The sequence below is a fragment of the Alligator sinensis genome, unplaced genomic scaffold, assembly GCF_000455745.1.
Source record: "Alligator sinensis unplaced genomic scaffold, ASM45574v1 scaffold1295_1, whole genome shotgun sequence".
NCBI lineage: Eukaryota > Metazoa > Chordata > Crocodylia > Alligatoridae > Alligator > Alligator sinensis.
Genome location: NW_005841880.1, coordinates 4,522,163 through 4,541,588, shown reverse-complemented (window position 1 = coordinate 4,541,588; position 19,426 = coordinate 4,522,163). Strand labels below are relative to the sequence as shown.

General features: G+C 43.3%; 1 protein-coding gene across 8 annotated transcripts in view; it reads left to right on the top strand.

Annotated features, from left to right (window-relative positions):
- MLLT1 (MLLT1, super elongation complex subunit) overlaps positions 1 to 19,426 on the top strand; it is a 42,568-nt gene that overhangs the window by 7,333 nt on the left and 15,809 nt on the right. For 6 of the 8 annotated variants that reach the window (XM_025196530.1, XM_025196531.1, XM_025196529.1 and 3 more), the window contains 3 exons: positions 11,344 to 11,487; positions 14,957 to 15,082; positions 17,512 to 18,057. In XM_025196530.1, coding sequence (XP_025052315.1) covers positions 11,344 to 11,487; positions 14,957 to 15,082; positions 17,512 to 18,057 — 816 coding nt within the window. Of the gene's footprint in view, positions 1 to 11,343; positions 11,532 to 14,956; positions 15,083 to 17,511; positions 18,058 to 19,426 lie in introns of those variants that run through there. The other 2 variants (XM_025196536.1, XM_025196535.1) reach the window with 2 other exon arrangements.

The following is a 19,426-nucleotide window of genomic DNA, read 5'->3' as shown; positions in this document are numbered from 1 at the left end:
ATCATCAGAGCTCTCCGAATCTTTGCCAAAGATTTGGGGATCTTTGCATTGATTTGGACCTTTTAATTGGTCCCCTGATTCAATTCGGATTGGGAGATTTGGCCCCTGAATAGGGCCAAATCTCCTCAGAATCAAATCACCACCCAAAGCTTCGCATAGCCCTGCTGCTCAGGCCTGTTATCTCTCATCTCCATATACTGCTGTCAACAAGGATGTTATCTCTGGAGATGAATCCAGAGTTTGAGAACTGAAACTAAGCATCACAGAGATGCTTAATGGGATCTTCTAGACTGATCACCAATTCCTATTGGGTACAGTGGTTTTCTTTGATCTTTACTAATCAGTAGAGGAGCCTCTGGGAACCCCATACACTTGGGCCCCTGATACAGTTCATGGCCTGTTGTGACCTATTTATAAAACTTTTCTAAAAAGGTTACATGAATATAGTGTCTCAAGCAGTATATGATTAGAAGTTATAATCCCTATTCCATGATGATATGTTTGAACTTTAACGTATCTGAAGTGAAAACTATCTTTATATAGGCTTATTTAAAAAGAAAATGCATCTTAAAAATGCGATTAAATAAAATAAATCTGATTTTTTTTTTTAATTTTTTTTTAATAATTGTTGAGTTTTGTCCAACCTGTCCAATAATAGTGCAATATGGAAAAGTAACATAAGAATAGGCTGGCAGGTTGAGCTTGTCTACACCCAGGTTTAGTACAGTTAAAGTGATACAGTTCCTTTAGTCAGAAGAATAGCTACAAAAATTTATAAAACTGCTTATATTAATATTTTCATGCTATACAAGAGTAAGCTATGCCAATGTTGGGCACCACTGTTTTACTTGTGTGAATGCATCCATGCTTTGGGATATGCCAGTATAATTGTGTTGGTTAAAAATTAAACCTAACCTAAATATCTGTCAGTATTTAGGTCCAAATCTAAGATTTGTGGACCTGTGGTATAGAAATTCAGCCTGTAATAGATGCTGTCAATCTGATTTCATGTTTATTCCAAAAAAAATTCTAAGGATCTTAAATCTTAAAACTCTTAACAAAATATGAGAATTAAAACATGGTATTAAGAGCACATGGTAAAGATAAATGTTAGGTTTGCCTCAAAAGTCATGGAAGATCCCAGAAACTAGCAATTTGTCAAACTATTTTGTATTATGTGCACAATTTTAAATTAACTGCTTTGTTGAGATTTGAATTAGAAGCTTTCTTCTTCCTTTTTCTTGCCATGAAAAAGAAAGTGTGACAGTTACTTTATTATAGATATAGCTGGTACAACCCCAGAAAAGCTAGAAAAAATAAAAGTTAAGTTACTGAACAGGTTACACTGTCTATTTTGTTGCCCAGAGGCAGAGGTCTTACCTTACGTAAGACTTGCCTTAAGTCTACCTAACCTACCTTGCAGGATCTCGTTTACTAAAATGCCTCTCCTCCCCAGACTCATCAGGTTACCTCTACTTTCTTCCCACTTCACCACAATATCTCATCACAATGCTATTAGTTGTGAACACTTTTGAAGTAGTTTGATGCTTGTCTATTAGTTTACCTTTAACTCTGTAGCCTTTGGAGCACAAACCTTTGTTTCTGAGCCAGTAATAAGCCGGTTAAGGATTCTGACACACTTCCTGTTGTGCACCGCAGGGGACCTCCTTTGTTGAACTATGGAGGATTTTGTGTGTGTGTGTCAGCCGGAGGCAGACTGTTCTAAGGCTAAAAGAAGCAGTCTGTGGGGTGAAAAGAAAAGTGGGCAGTACAAGTGGGTAAAGAATGATGGTTGGTGATAGAAGCAATTTTGCTAAACATAAGTACTGAAAAATTAAAGCAATGAAACTTAGCAGGCTTTTAAAATGCTGAGATTACCCATGTGACATTTGGTGTTTTACAGTGGGAATACCCCCACCCTCTGTTTTATGTCCTACCTTCCGAATCAGTGTTCACCTTTTAAAGGTGTAGACAAAAATGTGCTTTGCAAGATGGCTTCCAACTTTTGGCATGGATGAGCTGTCATTCATTTTCTCTTCTTCTTTGTGGCCTATGTTTTCTTTGCTTCTGTTGATCCTTGTTCTACTCAGTCTTCTGCTCCACTTGCATTCTTCCTTGATATTCCCTGTAGCCCCTGGTCTTCCATGCTTCTATTCTCTACTTTCTTGTGCTATAATTATCTGTATTCTCCTATGTGCCTCCTCCCCCCATGGCTCTTCTCCATATTCCTTTATGTTCCCTGTCTCTATCTGATTCACTTTCATATTCACCTGCTCCGCATAGCCTATGGGACTGCCACTTTCCTTAAAGGTAGCTTGGTTTCTCCTTTTTTTGAGAACAGTGAGAGATGGTGGCCATCTTTGCCACGGACTATTTTAGTTCCTTCGTTTAGGTATGTGGGGCACAGTGGCCATCTTAACTGTGGGAAGCAGGTTGCGCTGTCCTATCAAAAGCAGTAAGAACTGGAAATCATTTTAGGAGACAGCATTTCTTTGAGATTATTTTTCTCTCTTATCCCAAGAGAGTACATTTTCATTTAATAACAAGGGGGAGGGGGGAAACCCACCTTTAATTCTACAAGTGTCTTTACTAAAGCTACCCTTTGTATCAGATCTACTATTTACCTCTGTTAGTTTTTGTTCACATACATGTGTTTTAAGACAATCACAACTCTAGCCTGTCACAAATTTTAACAAGGCATCAATTTCAGATGTTTTTTGTTTAAAAAAATTAGTAAAAGAAAGTAAGAAAACTACCGAAAAGTCAAATGTCATTTCAAGTAACTTTCTATGAAGTTTCATACCAAAGGATTGCTTATATGGAGAGAGAGGAACAGGACAAGAAATTTTAATGGTTATATGGAAAGAAGAGAAACAGGAAGCAGAAATAGTAGTGGCTTAAAGAAGAGCATGTTTTCTTGCTGACATTAAGGTACAAACTAAAATATTTGCTACTTAAAGGCTATTTTCTTGCTTTGATCACTAGGCTAACCTATTAATGCTGATGGCTGGCCAGCTGTATCTCGTGGACCATGTGTAGTCCTGAATTCATACCATAGCCTATGGCTCATAATTATACATGAAATTTGGCGCTTGTCTCTTCTTTGGCAACCCTGTTTTAGCTGAATCAGAAGTTAAGGGTTTGAATTGGGAGTTGGTGGCTGTGGCTGATGTTTTTCTGGAGGTGAGAGTAGCTGGTCACAATAGTTGCTTCTCAACTTAAAATCTGTTAATTTTAGAAAGTCCTCGTGGTTGAAAGGTTTTCTTCTGGTGACTGAGAGACGGTCTTCAGCTTTGGCCCATGTACTGCGTTCCTGTGGTGAACAAAGGGTTTGGCCTACTTAACAATAAACTTTTAAAATGAGGGGAAAACTGTGAAGAGGTGATGAATTCCTCATCTGTATATGGTGGTCATCTTTTTCATGTTTGCCAAAATGGTTTAGTTCCAAATCTTTTAATCTTCCCATTATCTTTACCCTTCTTCATTTGGCCGCTAAGATGGTAAGTAGTGGTGGTTGAAGCCAGCATGTTCTTTGACATGGCTAATGAAACATGCCATATGTTGCTGGAGCATCTTTTTCTTTGAAAATATCTTTAATGAGCTTCTTCAGGGACTTTGGCTGTGCTGATGGAAGTGTGCCTGTCAGTCCTCCTCCTTTGTGCATGAAACGCTTTGTTTTTTCATTGGCCCTGTGAAATGGGAGAGCCAGCACCAGCGCCAGAACGTGTGCCCTTTTGGTGCCTTTCTGTCTGAGACAGCCGAGCCTGCAGAGTATTAAAGTGATATGGGAGCTTTTTCATCTGCTCTTGTGCCCTGCCTTGACAGTGAATATGCTCACCTTCCCCCAAACTCTGATTCGGCTCATCTCTTGTGAGTAGGTGCAGGTTTTTTACTGTTATCCATTTGTCTTCCATAAAAACCCTTGCTCATTTGAAGCCAAGGGGTACGTAATCTTGAGCTGTCTTCAGTGTAAGATTAGCCCCTCTGTGGGCAATAAGCCTTCCATTCCATAAAGGGTCCTTTCATTTGATAATCTCATACTGGGGGTCAGTTAGAGCTCTTGCCGTTACAGTCCAGTCCAAAAAAAAGAACTGGGGGATCCGAGCAGGTTACATGAGAGCGTCCTGTGAAGGCACAGTTGACGTATAGTGCTAAATCATTTGAGATTGTTGTACTGAAATTGTTAGCTTGCCCATTTCTATTTTTAAACCCTTTGTGTTTCTTCCTGTAATGAGGGCTGCCGTTGGTAGTTTCTAGGGGTTGGATCAGTGTGAGCTGGGTACAGTGAATACTTTGCAGTCTTTCCAATCTCTTTTCCTAAAAATTTGGCAGTATTAAAATATCTCACAGCCTCTTTGTTGTCTCCAAACGCATCTCTCAGAACAGAACACACTAAAATCTTGAGCATAAATTATGAGTCTGAGTTAGTTTTTCAACTACTGTTACGCTGTGGGTCCTGACCAAATCTGATTACAAAAATAAAAGCTAAAGAGTGAAGCATGGTTTCATGTTATGCCAAAATCAGATAGAGGATCTTAGTATGACAGGGGTAATAAACCATTCCATTAAAGAAGTATGCGAAGTTTACCATCTCTTTTTATTTTTAAACCCTGCAATTAAGAGAGAAGACTTCCAATATTTACATAATGCATATATACACAATTAGTTTTTCCCCTGTTAATAGAGAAGAGAGACGGATGGGGGGGAAAAGCAGTACAGTACCAATTGAGTTCTTTATCAAATGTTGTTTGTTTAAATGATCAGTTTTTATTTTGACTCCAACATTTGTTCTAAAAAAAAATAAATCTTGGATTAGCAAGTCTCCTTTAAAATTGCATCGGGTGATCAAAGGGTGGCATTAAGGGGGAGAAAAGAATGAAGCTGAGCCAAGAAAAACTCAAGCTAAGTATTGGGAATCTTCTTGTCAGTAAAATGTATTAGCTTGTGGTTCAGTGTCTTGGGGGAAGCTGTTGGACATCCTATTTTATTGCAACGTTGTACTGAACAAAACATTTTGATGTGTCATGGGGAGCACTTTTGCACAGGCCAGGGTGCAAAGGGATAGATGTGACCTCTTTTCTCGGTCGCTTTATCAGCACAGGGGAAAAATGTGAAAGGAGTTTAATTTATCATCTCCTCTGTGCTCGAGACTCATGCATGTTGTGATGTTGTTTTTTATCATGGTTGCTGTTTTTTTTCAGCCCTGCGGCATTTATAGTGTGTTACTGATCAGGCAAGCGGTATATTTTTCCTTTTGTTTTCATCTTAAATCCATACTTATTGGTTATTTTCTCTCTCTTTCTTGTTGAATAATCTGGGTTTTGTTCAATACCTTTCTTAAAAACAAAAATGGCCTCAGTGAATGTTCTTCCTTGCACACTCCTCATTCTGCCTGACAGAGGCACACTATCAAATTTAGTTGCTTCCCTAGCTGGGGCAGCATCTTCCTTGGCTTTTGTAAGTTAGCAGCTAATTAGATGCCTACCTTGGTTTGAAGACTATACTACAAAAGTGTACTCGCTCCTCCATGAAGGTAATTGACCCCAAACTAGACTTGCTAATACTGTCATCTTTAATTTTTTTATTTTTATAGAACTATCCCAAAAACAACTGCATATATGCAAAATATGATTTTAAAAATGTATTACTTAAAGCTGTAAGGTAAACTTAAGAGAAAAGCTAATAGTAACACCTTATTCCTTTTTTAAAAGAAAGACGAGAAAAGTTAGAAGAAAAGGGTTATAGGCTTTCAATACTTTGAAACTCATTTTACAGACAAAGTATGGTTCCCACCTGTGAAGCTGTGTAAGTATAGTCTGAGTGACAAAGAAAAAATCAAGTATTTGTCTGTTGGCTGGTGAGAGATTATCCCTTTGCTGTAACTTACTGTAGGGAATGTAGCTAGGAGCAATGGCCTTGAACTGAAGAGGAAATTTAGGTTGGAGATTAGAGGAACTTTCTGACTATAAGGGTGGTTAATCATTGGAACAGGCTGCCTAGAAAAGTTTTATTTCTATACATCCCTGGGTTTTTTCAAGAGCAACAGGCACTTGGCTGGGATGGTTTAGTCGGGGATTATCCTGCCTTGAGCAGGGGTCTGGATGAGATGATCTCATGAGTAGAGCCTGGTTTAAATTGTGGGCCCAGCTCGCGGCATGGCAGCTTCTTTAATCTTGCCGTCCCCCCCGTCACTGGTTGGCGGAGGGGCTCTGTTGCCTTTGCTGCTTGCTCCTGATGGCTCAGGGGCAAAAACCACAGTTTTAAATATGCCATCGTTTTTGCCCCCTGCCACTTGCTGCTGACTGGGTGGGAGGCAGAAACTGTGGCATATTTAAAACTGCTATTTTTTGCCTCCCAACCACTGGGAGCAAGAAGTGAGTGGCGGGGCCCCCCTCCACCAGTCAGAAGTAGGGTGTGCATAGGGGGAGCGTCAAGATTAAAGACCTGACGTGCTGCAAGGTAAGCCTGTGATTTTAAATCCGGCCCTACTCATGAGGTCCTTTCCAGCCCTACCGCCCTATGATCCTATACCTGCTCTTCTTTGAATGGTGCTTTGCATTTCTAATTCTGTCTTGGATCAGCTCTTCTCTTAATAGAGATCTTGGTTTTCCTGCACTAGAAATCCTATCCCTGGAATATTTTAAAACAACAATACAATGTCTGTTCTGTGATTTATACTGCTTTGTGTTGTATGGTTTTGTGATTATTAAGTCACTAGCTCTGTGTTTATCAATATTCTGGGGAAATGGGAATAATCCAGTAGTGCCTCGAGAGGGTAAGAGTGCTTTTTGAGGTCCCCAGACATTATCAGCATGCTGGGCTGTGAACAGTAAAATGTCCTATTACTCGCATCTGGGTGGGGAGCAGGCCAAACGAATTCCCCAGGTGTGGATGGAGAGGTTCCATCTATGTGGCAAAGTTGCAACAAATGACCAAGTGAAGTACTACTAGATACCACCATTATTGAGTATCCCAATGCTCCTTCCTTATCGCTTGCATTTCAGTAGATTTCTCAAATCATTTTTGAACTCTGTGCACACAAATCCTGCAAAGTTCTTCTTCTCTTGATTGGTGTGTGGGACTAAGCACTCGCATGGACCAATGGAAGGGAAGAGGGGATTTTGACCAAGGGCAGTGTTGAATCCTGGCCCATATGAAAAGTGCCCACAGAGAGCCTTAACCCTTTTACTTCCAGACATCTTAAAATGTCAGCAGTGAGAAATGGGTGGTAATAATTGGCAGGCTGCACATGGAGGCTAGAACAGTAGGGAATGAAGCCTAAGTTGACTGAATAGTTGACAGGTGGAGAGATCAGTTGGGTGGGGGAGAGAAGCAGTTATAAATTGTTTGGGACAGTTTCAGTTTTGTAGTGTATGTGCTGGCCTGTTCCTCTGATAGCATATCCAAATTAAAGAGCTCAGTCCATGTGGAAGAGAGAAGTGATTTGCCCAAAGTCAGAGAGAATGGTAGAGGTGGGAATTGAGTGCTACCCTGCTATATTCAGTGCCTGTATGGTGCAGGTTTTGCTTCAGTTCTCTGTAATAGGTGGGAACTTTTATCCATAGCTTTTAGTTTATTTATTCTAACATGGGTTAGGATAGATACCTGGTAGAGGCCTTCGGATGCCCGAAGGGTGTTATAAGTACTGACTCCTGCAAGTTTACATATACTAATTTGAAAACAGACAGGGTAACTTTGATTCCTCATTTGCCGTGCATCACGGGATAACGGTCCTGAGTTGCCAGCAGCTTCTGCTGTATTCTGGGCCCGCTGATTCCTTGTGGCAAAGTTGCAAAGCATTTCTGAAGCAATTCCACAGAGGTTGCGTTGTCTGAGTTTCTCTTCATTGTCTACTTAAGTGACATGAGGCAGTTGCATACCCATGGGATCTTTTATTCCAGAATTAACAAGTCTACCCATATATTTTATATATGAAGTTTATCAGACCTCAGGGTACCCTCTCAGCAGCTAGGGTTACCCAGCAAGCAGGGAGCAGGGCATGCAGTGTTCCTTAAAGGCTCTGATACAGAACACATCTCTTGACACCAACAAGAAAAAATTGCATCCTTCACTGCACCATCCTCACTGAACATATTTTTTTCATTTTCTTGTTACTGCTTTTTTGTATAGCTCTGAAACACTAACTGTAAACTGCTCCTCCAAACTTAACTCCAGGGCCTTCTGTAATAAAACCCTGCTTTATGCAGGGGTTTGACATTTTTCTTTTACCTGAGATCCTTGTGCCATATTTGTTTGCCTATATGTCTGCCCATGTGAGCTGAGGACCAATAATTTGACTCCCATGTTGGCTTATGGATACCATTTAAAAAAAAAAAAAAGCCAGCTGTGATTACAGATGTTGGTTCTCAGGTTGACAGTGGTTTAATTTTTAAAGGAAATGGCTTCTTCAGACACTCCTAACCCTCTAGCAAGCTGCAAGAATCAGCGTGGTTTGATGGGAGCTGACATTTCATTAGGTTGCCTGAGAATACATCAACTTGGAGTGTAAAGGCCCAGAGAGTCTATTCTCCTGTAACAGCTGTGAGTGCAGTGGGAAATGAAGCTGTTGTGAACTATGGAAAATGAGGCATCTCTGAAGCTGCTAAACGTTATGCACGGAACAAGATGTGCACGGGGGTACTTGTGCACTGTTGAAAGGCTTCACATAACCTCAGAAGGATTCTCTTTGCTCTGCTCACTAGCATTTCACAAAGCACTCGGGAACTGAACTATGCCTGTCCAGGGTGAGAAGCATGTGCAATGTTTGAGGCATTAGGAGGTGATATAAGGATTGCTGCTGTGCTAATGAGCACAAGTGGGAAGGCAAAGCATATGGTACAGCCATTAATGAGATCTGGTACCATAGAAATGAAGTTTTCAGCTATACTGAGAGCACCTTGAGCAGAGCTGCCCCTAGGGATGTGCGGGTCCCAGGCATATCAGCCTGTGTGGGGCTTGTGCGGAGGGAAGTGGTGGGTAGCCAGCAGCCAGGGGGGTAGGGGGTTGGCGGTGAGCATCCAGCATGGATTGGGGGGCGGAGGAAGAAGTGGTGGGTAGCCAGCAGCCAGGGGGGTAAGGGGGTTGGTGGTGAGCATCCAGCATGGATTGGGGGCGGAGGAGGGGGAGCGATGAGCAGCCAGAGTGCAAGGCCAGTGGTGCACAGCAGCCACACAGTGGTGGCGCCCTCAGGGCCCATACAGCACTGTCCATGGGGCCCCCCAAAGTGCGAGGCCCGTGGTGGTTGCCCCAATTCGCCCCACCAAGGGACAGCTCTGCCCTTGAGGCTTGTGAGAATTCATTGCCACATGGAAGAACACACAGTTTATCAATGAATTCCTTACATCAGGAGGTTGGAGCTTGCCTGTGACACTTGCTTGGTCAGTTTTTGTAGCATCTGTTTTGGAAAGCTCTGAAAGTTGAAGTACGAAAAAGAATTCAGCATTGTGATGGTAGCATTTCCCTGTAAGTACCTAATCAGACCACGAGCATGGAGTGGGGAACCTAAACTTGAATGCTGAGATTGCTGAAACTTTCTCTCCCTCCCCCTGCAAAGTGGGAGTGAGATACTGGTCTGAAACAGACCCCTGTTGAAAGAAAGATGATATGCTTGTTCACCCGGATCCTTAAGGCTTTGGACTGCCATAGTGAATAGGACATATACAGATGGTTGCTACATGTTGCTGTAGGGACCTGGTCAGCAAATTCAGTGCCTGTGGCAGTACTAGGGAGTAGAAAAGCATTTGAAATTGTGGTATCAAAGGTATGGCCTTAAGGCAGTAGAGGAAGGTTTCCCCTCTTCCCAGAGACCACTGCCTTTGCAATAAGATGACAGAATCCTTTCTTGTTGCTATTATTACTGTCAGGCCTACATATATGGCTTGTTGGACATTCCTCCTTATTTCTTTATCCATAGAGCAGTGTAAAGACCACAGCAAATAGCGGTATAGGTGCTCTGTTGGTGAACTACCTTTGTTAGGAGGACACCCCTTGCAATTTAGAATCGTCTTTGGGATGCTGTCTGTGCGGCCCATTGAATCCTTTCACTACCGATAGAGCTACGCTCTGCACTGCTGTGTGCTTAGAAACTGAAAGCATCACAGTGTCTAAAATTCCCTTGTCTTAATGGCTGCACTTTTGTTGTACAGCCAGAAATGGTGGCCGGTGATGATACACAGGGAGGATACTATCAGCTTAAAATTGTATCCTTGCACCCATTACCTTTGTTAGACCCATCGCAAACTATTAACCCTGTTCCATATATCTGGTTGATTTTATTTAACTTAGTATTCGCTCTCTACACACTGTGTTCCTTTCATTTATCAGAAAGTGCCTTCGCTTCCTGATTCTTCTGCCCTAGCATATGGTTTCTTCATTTTATAACATTGTAGGAGACAGTTTAATCTTCCATAGCATGAAAAAAGACTAATAGCATTCATATCAGCTTTGGTAAACCTGGGGCAGAAATCTCAAGTGCATGTTGTCATACTAACCTAGTATGCAGATACTAGTAGAAAATATTACTTTTTCTGAAGAAGATAAAGACTGTTAAGGAATTCTGTACGTGTGTAGAAGGAATTGCAGTAGCATTCTGCTGTCTGCTGGGAGGCTGTTTTAAACACTGATGCTGTAAGTGAAAGTGAACTATTTGGCTGCAAATACTAAAAAGGCTCCCTGGGACTTGCATACAAACCCCATATTTCAGCTGCTAAAGACTGCTCATTAATAGATCCTAGAAAGCTTAAAGGAGGAGGGCAACATCCACTCAGCTCATGCAGTCAGCAGATCCAAAGGAATTTTGCAAATCTAATAAACTTTCCCTTTCTTCAGCTAATCTTCCTAGTACCTTTGCCCCTTTGAATCGAGAAATTGTCCTTTCCCTAAATACTAAAGCAATATGTATTTCTTACGCTCTTTGCTATAGCTCCATTATTTCCTGAAGGGGATCAGTAGACATGTTCTGTGTTTATCTAGTGGTGTTAAAGAGCAAGATGCACACTTTGCACATTTGCTTTCTTGAACCTTATGTCCTGCCTGGGAGCCCTGTAAACAGTAGGTTCTGGCAGGTGTCAGTGAATGTCCTTGTATATGACTCCTTACTGCAGGGGAAATCCATGTCTGAATTTCTGGTGTGAGTATTAGATATGGTTTTCAGTACAGGCATGTTAGAAAGTGAAGTATTTGTGCCAGGTTTGAAAAGCTTTCTGTGATCTTGGGATGAAAGCTCTTATGAATGTGACATTCATTCAGGGGTTTATTCAGTATTCCTGGGGCTGACCGCTTGAAACCTCTAACTGAGCATACTTGCCAAGATCCTTCACGAGTCTTCTGCTTTCTTGGTTTTAGGAGGAACCGAAGAAAGTTTGCTTTACATACGACCTGTTCCTGAATCTGGAGGGAAACCCACCCGTGAACCACCTTCGCTGCGAGAAACTGACTTTCAACAACCCCACTAAGGAGTTCCGCCGCAAACTTATTAGGGCTGGAGGGGTGAGTGCCAGAAGAACCAGAGATGTGAAGAGGCTTGTTAAAAGGTGTAGCCTGCTCATTTTTGTTGTGAGAGTTTTCTCTCTACTTTAGACGATCTCTTTTTCTGATCAACTTAGCTCTGGTAAATGGTCATATGGCCATTCGTTGCATTTATCCTGGGGTTATCCCAGATTTGGGTTCTGGTGACTTAACAGCAATGCTAGAAGCTGCAAAATGCTATTCTTCGGCTCCCAGATGCAGTTTGAGAGACCACATGCCGTTTCAAGGTCGTAAGAACGCCATGGTTGCAGGTATTCTGTGAATGCCTCTGGATGGTGACGTTTTCTTGTCCAGCTGGTTGTTGCTGTTTCCATTGTGTGAGCTCCCTTTATGATCTGCGTGGTGCCGTTAAGTGCAGCCAATCATATCAACACGGGTTGAAAAAAAGGGGGAAGGCTGTTGAGGTGTCTCTATTCATTTTTCCCCACAAACAAGCTAAGTACTTGGCACTCCTGGCTACTTGCTATTCCTTAAGTGTGGAGGCAGTGGTCTACCTCATGGGAAGCAGAACTAGAGAGAAATATTAAAATATGTTTTTCACGCCAAGCTACTTACACCAGTCTGAGAAGAGAGCCTGTCTCTGCATGTGGAAGTACATCTTTTTCATGCACATAGAGGTGATGGCCACCAGTTGTTAATGAGAGTTGAATAATTTTGAAGTTGATTGTGTCATGCGAAGTGAGGAGATATGGGGAGAATTAAGTGGGATAAGTAACATATATAAATTAGAGTGAAGGAAAAACGATAGAGCTAGAATAACTGCCTGGGAAACAGAAAGAAGGAAAACTGAATGAAAGGAAAATGAGGAACATGGAAGATCAAGACTGTAGTCAATGGATTACAAGTGTTAGTTTTGGCACCTGCTAAAAAGAAATGAAAAAAGGCAAGAAAAAGAATAGGAGCTGGAGGGAAGAAATTAGCAAAGTAAAGTTGTTTGAAAAAACAAAATTAAACATAGATAATGCCTGTTAAGCTGCAGTAAGGGCAAAGCAGGCACAATGGATCATCTGTGCCACTGTTGTGGAAATTGGTACAGAGGACTTAATTGGTGAAATATCAGGTAATTTTGTACAGGTTTTCATCAAGCTCCGTGTGAGGTTAATCAGTTAGCAGCCAGTGTTCTAACACTTTAACCAGTCTTTTTCTAGTCTCTTGTCTGAGTTTGTTTTGAGATAGTTTTAGGCCACCCTGAATATATAATTTCATCCCAGTTTGCATCATATTATTTGAGGTATTCTTGAGTTAATTGCCAGATGGGTTGCCTACTATCTTCCTTTCTTGAACAGTAAAATATATTCCTTTGTTAGGAAGTTTGTCTACAAGCAGGTGATCTCTGGAGAGGAAGTATTAGTTACTCGACCAAATACAAAGTCAGTTTGTCCAGAACTTTTTCAGAAGTGAGAAACAAGAAGCAGCAGCTTATTTCAGCTGCAGTTTTCTTTTTAACATTTTGTATGTTTTAGCTTTTGTCATGCACTGTTGCTCTCCTCTAGGCTTGGATATTAAAGTTGAGTACATCATCAGATGTAGGCAGATGCTTAGAAATAGGATGGATTCCCTGCAAATTGCTTATATGACATGACACTTCTAAAACCTTCTTGACCCTTTAGCTCATGTGCAAGGCCTGGTTTAGATCGCAGGCCCAACTCGCTAATAGGGCTGTGTGAAACGGCACTGTTCCATTCTGACTTCAGTTTCGAGGTCTGGATAGAACAGTGTTTTTTGTATCGAATATAATTTCGAGCCTTAACAGCCTCACTGTTTCGCTTCGTCAAAACAGTAAGGCTGTTTTGACGCTGTTTCGACCGTTTCGCTGGACCATGGGGCTGGGGAAAGGAACTCGGCCCAGCGGGGTGGGGAGTCGGCCCAGCTAGGTTGACTCTAGATCATGCCAGGGGTGGGGATCTCCATCACCCCTGCTAGATCATGCGGGGGGCAGGGAAGCAGCCCAACTGGGCTGCTGCCCTGCCGCTGCGCAATCTAGCGGGGGTGATGGAGAGGCAGCCCAGCTGGGCTGCCTTCTCATCCCCTGTCGGATCTTGCGCTGGGGATGGGAAGTCAACCTAGCTGGACTGACTTCCCATCCCCAGCACTATGGTCGAAACGTTTCGACTAGCCTCGTCTTGTTTTGAGGCTATTTCAACGGCCTTTGTTTCGTTTTTGCTGTTTTGATTTGGCAGGTTTAGGGTCAGTTTGGGTGGGGAGGGTTCCAGGCTACAGCTCCAGGCCTAGGGGCTGAGAGGATAGCCCCTAGAGGGGGGCAGTTGGAGAGGAGTGCCTCTGAGGCAGTGCTAAGTGGGGGCAGCAGCCACATCAGCCAGGAGAGTGGGATCCCAGCACCAGGTGCCCAGCTTTGCACTGCCATGTCAGCAAGAGGTATGCCACAGCTTGCCCCGGCCCTTCCCAGCACAACTCCTGGCCCATGGGGAGCAACAGGAACACCTTGGCCCAGGGCGCTGCCCTGCTTGCAGACTGGGAGCTCCTCTGAGCAGGACCTGGCACTGCGCCCCGGGGGCTCTGTACCCAGCCCTGCCCCTCAGATCCCAGTGTGCCAGGCTGCCCTGCAAGGTGAGGCAAGAGCTCCCTGGGCCCCTGGCTACAGGCAGCCAGTCCTGGGGGATGGTGGGCTGGGGAACATGCTGGGCTGGGGGGCAGATAAGCCCCCACTGTGCTGGGGGAGGACCCATGTGGTTCATCCCCCTGCTACAGCTGCCCTGCGCCTGTGGATTGGTGCCACAGGGGAGTGCTGGCCTCTGGGGGGTGGCTTCCCCCTCCTGGGCCAGGCTCATTGGCTAGGCACTGCTGTGGCAGGAAGGGAACAGAGGCCGTGTGGGCCCCATTTTTCATTTTGTTTCACAGAGTTCCCTTGCTGGGGAACTCTTCAGCAAGCGGCCATACCATGGGATTTTGTTGCAAATCGCATTTTTCATGAAAATCACTTAATTTTGTAGTCTTCACAAAAAAATAAAAAAAAATGCAAAATCACAATTTAAACCAGGCCCTCCCTACTCATGAGCAAAACATGTGAAAGACGTTTTTTTTCCTCCTCCCAGCCTCAGCTTCACAGTTGAATTACTTTGACTGAAGACAGTGGAATCAAGAGACATTTTGGCCTCTTGTGGTTCTCCTCATGTTGTACTTCAGATCTTGCAGATAAATTGGTTTCCACGGCAATTTCTGGTTGCAAAAATTCTCCAAGTCCTGTGAACATAAGAGAATGGGCACGAATTTGAATATTTTCTGTTTCAGGTGTTATCGTAGTGTTGGGCATCTTAAATGGTAATCTAGCAGGAGATGCTTCTTACATTGTTTAAGAGGAAAAAGACTTAAATATAAATGGCCATTCATTAAGTGACTAAGCCCAAGAATAATCATGTTAATGCAGTACTTTTTTACTCGCAGGTAATTTTGTCTTTTATTTTATTACTAGGTGATGGTAATGCCAGAAGGAGCAGAAACTGTGTCCAGGCCAAGTCCTGACTATCCTATGTTACCCACAATACCACTCTCGGCCTTCTCTGATCCCAAGAAGACCAAACCATCCCATGGGTCAAAGGTCAGTGAGGCATGTTATGCAGTCATTTTGGTTATTTGGAATTCTACTTCTGGAAATTCCCCTTTTTTCTTTGTGCTGTTCTCTTCTAAGCAGCGAAGTTGATTTCCTTGGCATCATGGAAGAGAGACAGTCTTCAGGGATCATTGTTGCCATTCTCAGTTTCTGGCCTGTTAAGAACCACATAAGGGCCTCTGAGGGGTGGGGGTTCCTGTCTAATAACTTATCCATTCACCCACACAGATTTAGGTAGTCCCAGTACACCACAGCAGTAGTTCTCAACATTTTTAGACTCAAGGCACCCTTGGAAAATGCTAGCTTCCAGCTTTCACTTGTTGACAATGGAGCAATTCTTTGGTTGCAAAGAACTAAGAATGCAGCGTCAGAATGTTTTTGATGCTGTGGATTTCTTTTTGAAAAATCTCGAGTTTATCTTGTGACTCTGATAGGTGTGCATATGCCTGTAAATGAGGTAATATTGCATGGCACCCTTAAAATGATCTCATGGTTCCCTGGGGTGCCATGACACCTTGATTCCTTTAGAGTTCTTGTGATTTGCTGCTCCCTTTGAAGTGAAATTTTAGAAAAATGAAAGAGAAGTTTGAGGAATTTTAGAGAACTGGGATTGCACAATGAGCTGCTAGAGCTGGTGGTTCCCTAGCCTCGGTCTAAAACCAAAATCAAGTTCTTTCTGACCATTGGATCTTTTTGCTGCATCTCAGAAGCTGTGGTCAGAGTGCCTTAGGATTTCAGCCTCATTCCAGCAGGGGAGAGGCCAGCTAGAGCAGGGGTGCTCAACCTTTGGTTGCCATCAGAGCCATAGGTATCCAGCCCGCAGGGCTCCCTACCGGTCAGGAAATTTGGTGCAAGGGAGTACTGGTAATAAATATGCCCCCCACCACCCTGCTGCCAAATTCCCAACTCTGAGCCCTGCACAGCAAGTTAGGGCCAGGTCATGTCCCCTTTCCCCCATAGAGCTGGGCCCCCTGCCTGCTCCCTCCCTTCTTCCTGGCTCCATGGAGCCAGGTTGGAGCTGAGATGCCCCCTCTCCACCTCCCTTATGTTAGATTGGGACCATCAGCCTGATCTGGCTCGTGGGCAGCCTGGGCACTGTCAGCCCGGGCTGTGGACCAAAAAGGTTGAGCGCTACTGGATTAGAGAATCAAAACTTCCTCCATTCAGCATTAGCTTATTCCTAATGCTTCAGAAGAAGCTGAAATTATCTTTCCACTAACCTAACGCAACCAGGTTTGTATATAGGTAGTTAAGTCTGTGGGAGGTAACTCTCTCTTAAGATATTGCATTGCATTTTGTCCTAGTCTGCATAACAAGAAACATTAGGTGAAACCCTTCTGTTTTGTATCCAGCCCCCATCATCTATGTTCCCTATGGTTCCTAAACTTGAGTTGCATTTTTAGTTTCTCCTGATGCTTATGGTATGCAGCAGGGTAACAGTGACTTGTTTGATAGTGACCAATTCAGTTTCTTCTTGACAGAAATCAAACACTAGGACATGATGAATAGGGAATAGAAACTAAGGCATTTGTGTGCATGCTTGCTATTTGGGTTGGTCTAATAAAAGATATCAAATTCACCCAAGGAACCTTGTCTGCCTGTGTCCTTAGACCAACACGGCTACAACCTAAACCCCTGCTTGCACCACAGTTGTTTAAGTGATGTAATGCGCTTCAGCGCTGAGAAAATGGTGGCGGTGTGCTTTTGAACTAAAACACATTGGAGGTGTTTTAGTTCAAAAGCGCACCACTGCTGTTTTTTGCATGTTGACACGCATTTTGCCACTTATACAACTACACGTGGTGCACGTCAGCTCACCTGTGGAGCAGACTCGATTAATCAAGTTGCTCTGACCCGCCAGATCTCCAGTGCATTGCAGGACAAAAAGGTATGTGTAGAAACACCTGCGTTTGAGAGACTGTTGTTACTCTGTTCCATATTGACTCTCCTCTCCTGCCATGATGGCTGAAGATCATGTGTGCCCTTGAGTGGGCTGGTCACCCACAAGTGAAAGCAGACTTACTCCCTCCCCATAATGCTCACCTGTCCCTGAGACACCGATTCCATCTGATCTGTATGTATTGCTTGTAGATAAAGATTAATAGTGGTAGCAAGCCTTGGTTCTGTCATAACTATCAGAGACCTTATTGTTTTTGCCGAGTTTCAGTATAGGATGAGTTGATACATTGCACATGTTGGAGCAGGCTGCAACTTTAGCTTGCTCTGGCAGAGTAAAATACTTAGCTTTGTAAGCTTCTTGTTTTGTTTCTAGAATGCCTGTTTTAAAAGAATACCTTAGTGTAAAAGTTCATTTTGTTTTACACTTGATATTGTCTCCTCCATGGTTCATGCACATTTGACTAATAGTTACAAATGGGTCTTAGACTTTTACCTAGCTTCTGTTCCTGAATTTTTAGGATGCAAGCAAGGACAGTAGCAAAGTATCCAAACCACATAAAGTAACCAAGGAGCATAGAGAGAGGCCAAGGAAAGATTCTGAGAGCAAAAACTCCTCCAAAGACCTCGAACGAGAACAAAACAAGCCTTTGAAAGACTCCTCTAGAAAGCCAGCTGAGAACAAACTGCCTAAGGAGGAGAAAGCACCTCCTAAAGCTGCTTTCAAGGAACCAAAACTGGCTGTGAAAGAGACCAAACTGGAGAACACTTCTCCAAAGGGTGGGCCACAGCCGGAGTCGAAGTCTTCCAGCAAAAGGCCCTCCAATGTGGAGTCACCAAAGCCTAGTGCCAAAAAGCAAAAAAAGAGCAGCTCCAAAGGGGGGAAGAACATCCCAGGGACTTCTCCTCGAACCTCGTCTTCCTCATACCCAGAGAAGAAGCAAACCAAGGAGAAGACGAATGCCAAAGTGGAAAAGGTAAAATCAGAAAGTGAAGCCAAGGAGATCAAAAAACCTGTGGAGATGGAGGAGTCGAATTCAGAGGACGAAACTTCTTTTAAGTCAGAGGTGAGAATGGGTTCTTCTTTTTGTCCGGGTTGTTGAGCCTTGTGGTGTGACACTTAGAAAATGCTGTACAGCATCCAGAGACTAAGGTGGCAGTCAGATTGGCCTTTGCATAGCTACACTTCAAGCAAAACTGCAGTGCTCAGAGTTCACAATTGTTGTGATTCCTGTCCTCCCTACCTAGTTTTCCTACTGCTTCACATATGCAGTGCTACACAAGGATTTGCCTGCAATCACAGTTAATCTTGAAATGCATGTCTAAGTTATAGTCTCATCCATATTTGGGTTCTTTGAAGTGACATTTACAGAATAGGGGTACAAGCCTTATGTCCATTTAGCATCTTTGAAATTGTGGTTTTGAGCCCTGCCTGATCCCAATGTAAAAATGAGAGCATTAATCTCGGGGTTGTTGGGTTTTTTTGGTTTGTTTGTATGGTTTTTTTGGAAAAGCTATATAAAAATAAAAAAAGGAATATAGTGACTTGTCTGAGGCTGATGCCAAGAGCAGAGAATATAGTGCATTAGTCAGTGCTGCCAGACACTTGCTAACCGGAGGACTTTGGTCTGCTGTGCTAAGATTTCTAATAAAGTTGGGTACCTGCAGTGACTGGTCTACACGCCCCCTAGTAGGACTTAGCTATATCAGCATTGACTTATTTTAGGAAGTTTAGTCATACGGTGTAGACGTCTAGAGCTAAGGGAAGCTATGCTCCTTTCCACTCCCTCGTCCCAGCCCTCTTGGTAAGAGGGAGGGCAGAGTTGCTTTGCTACCCCTCCCCTTCCTTGGGGGCTTGGAGGTGGGGAATGCTGTCACTTCTCTTAAGTGGTGTTGTTTAATACTTATGCACTCCATTCCCTGTTCTGAATCAAATCACAGCAGCATTCTTCTTGTGCCTGGTGGAATAGTCAGTCCACGTGTTCTGCTCCTTGCTTCGTGTTCCTTTTTCTGCCTTTCAGGTGCACAGTACTGGAAGACTAAACCATGGGCAGGGCTTGGCTTACTGTCTTGCCATTTTAGGTAGCTGTGGAAGAAGTATTCCCTCCACTTTACCTTTTTTTATTTCTGCATCAAACTCAAATTGGCATTGTGGTAGAGGAAGGGTCTCTACATGTGCTGCTAAGAGTCAGAAAGTAATTGGAGCATTGAGAAAAATATACTTGGAGCCTATTGAGGCATTAAGCCCATGTTTATACTATTTCCCTATCTTGCCTAGAGTTGGGAAATAAACCTGCCAACTCACTCCTAAGGCCACCAGTAAAAACCAGTAAAATGCAGTCCTTTGTCTCGGGAGAACCTGAGAGTGGTGCCAGCATGAAGGCTCACTGCTATTGGAAGCTGCACCTCATTTCTGGGCTTTTGTATGTTTAGAGT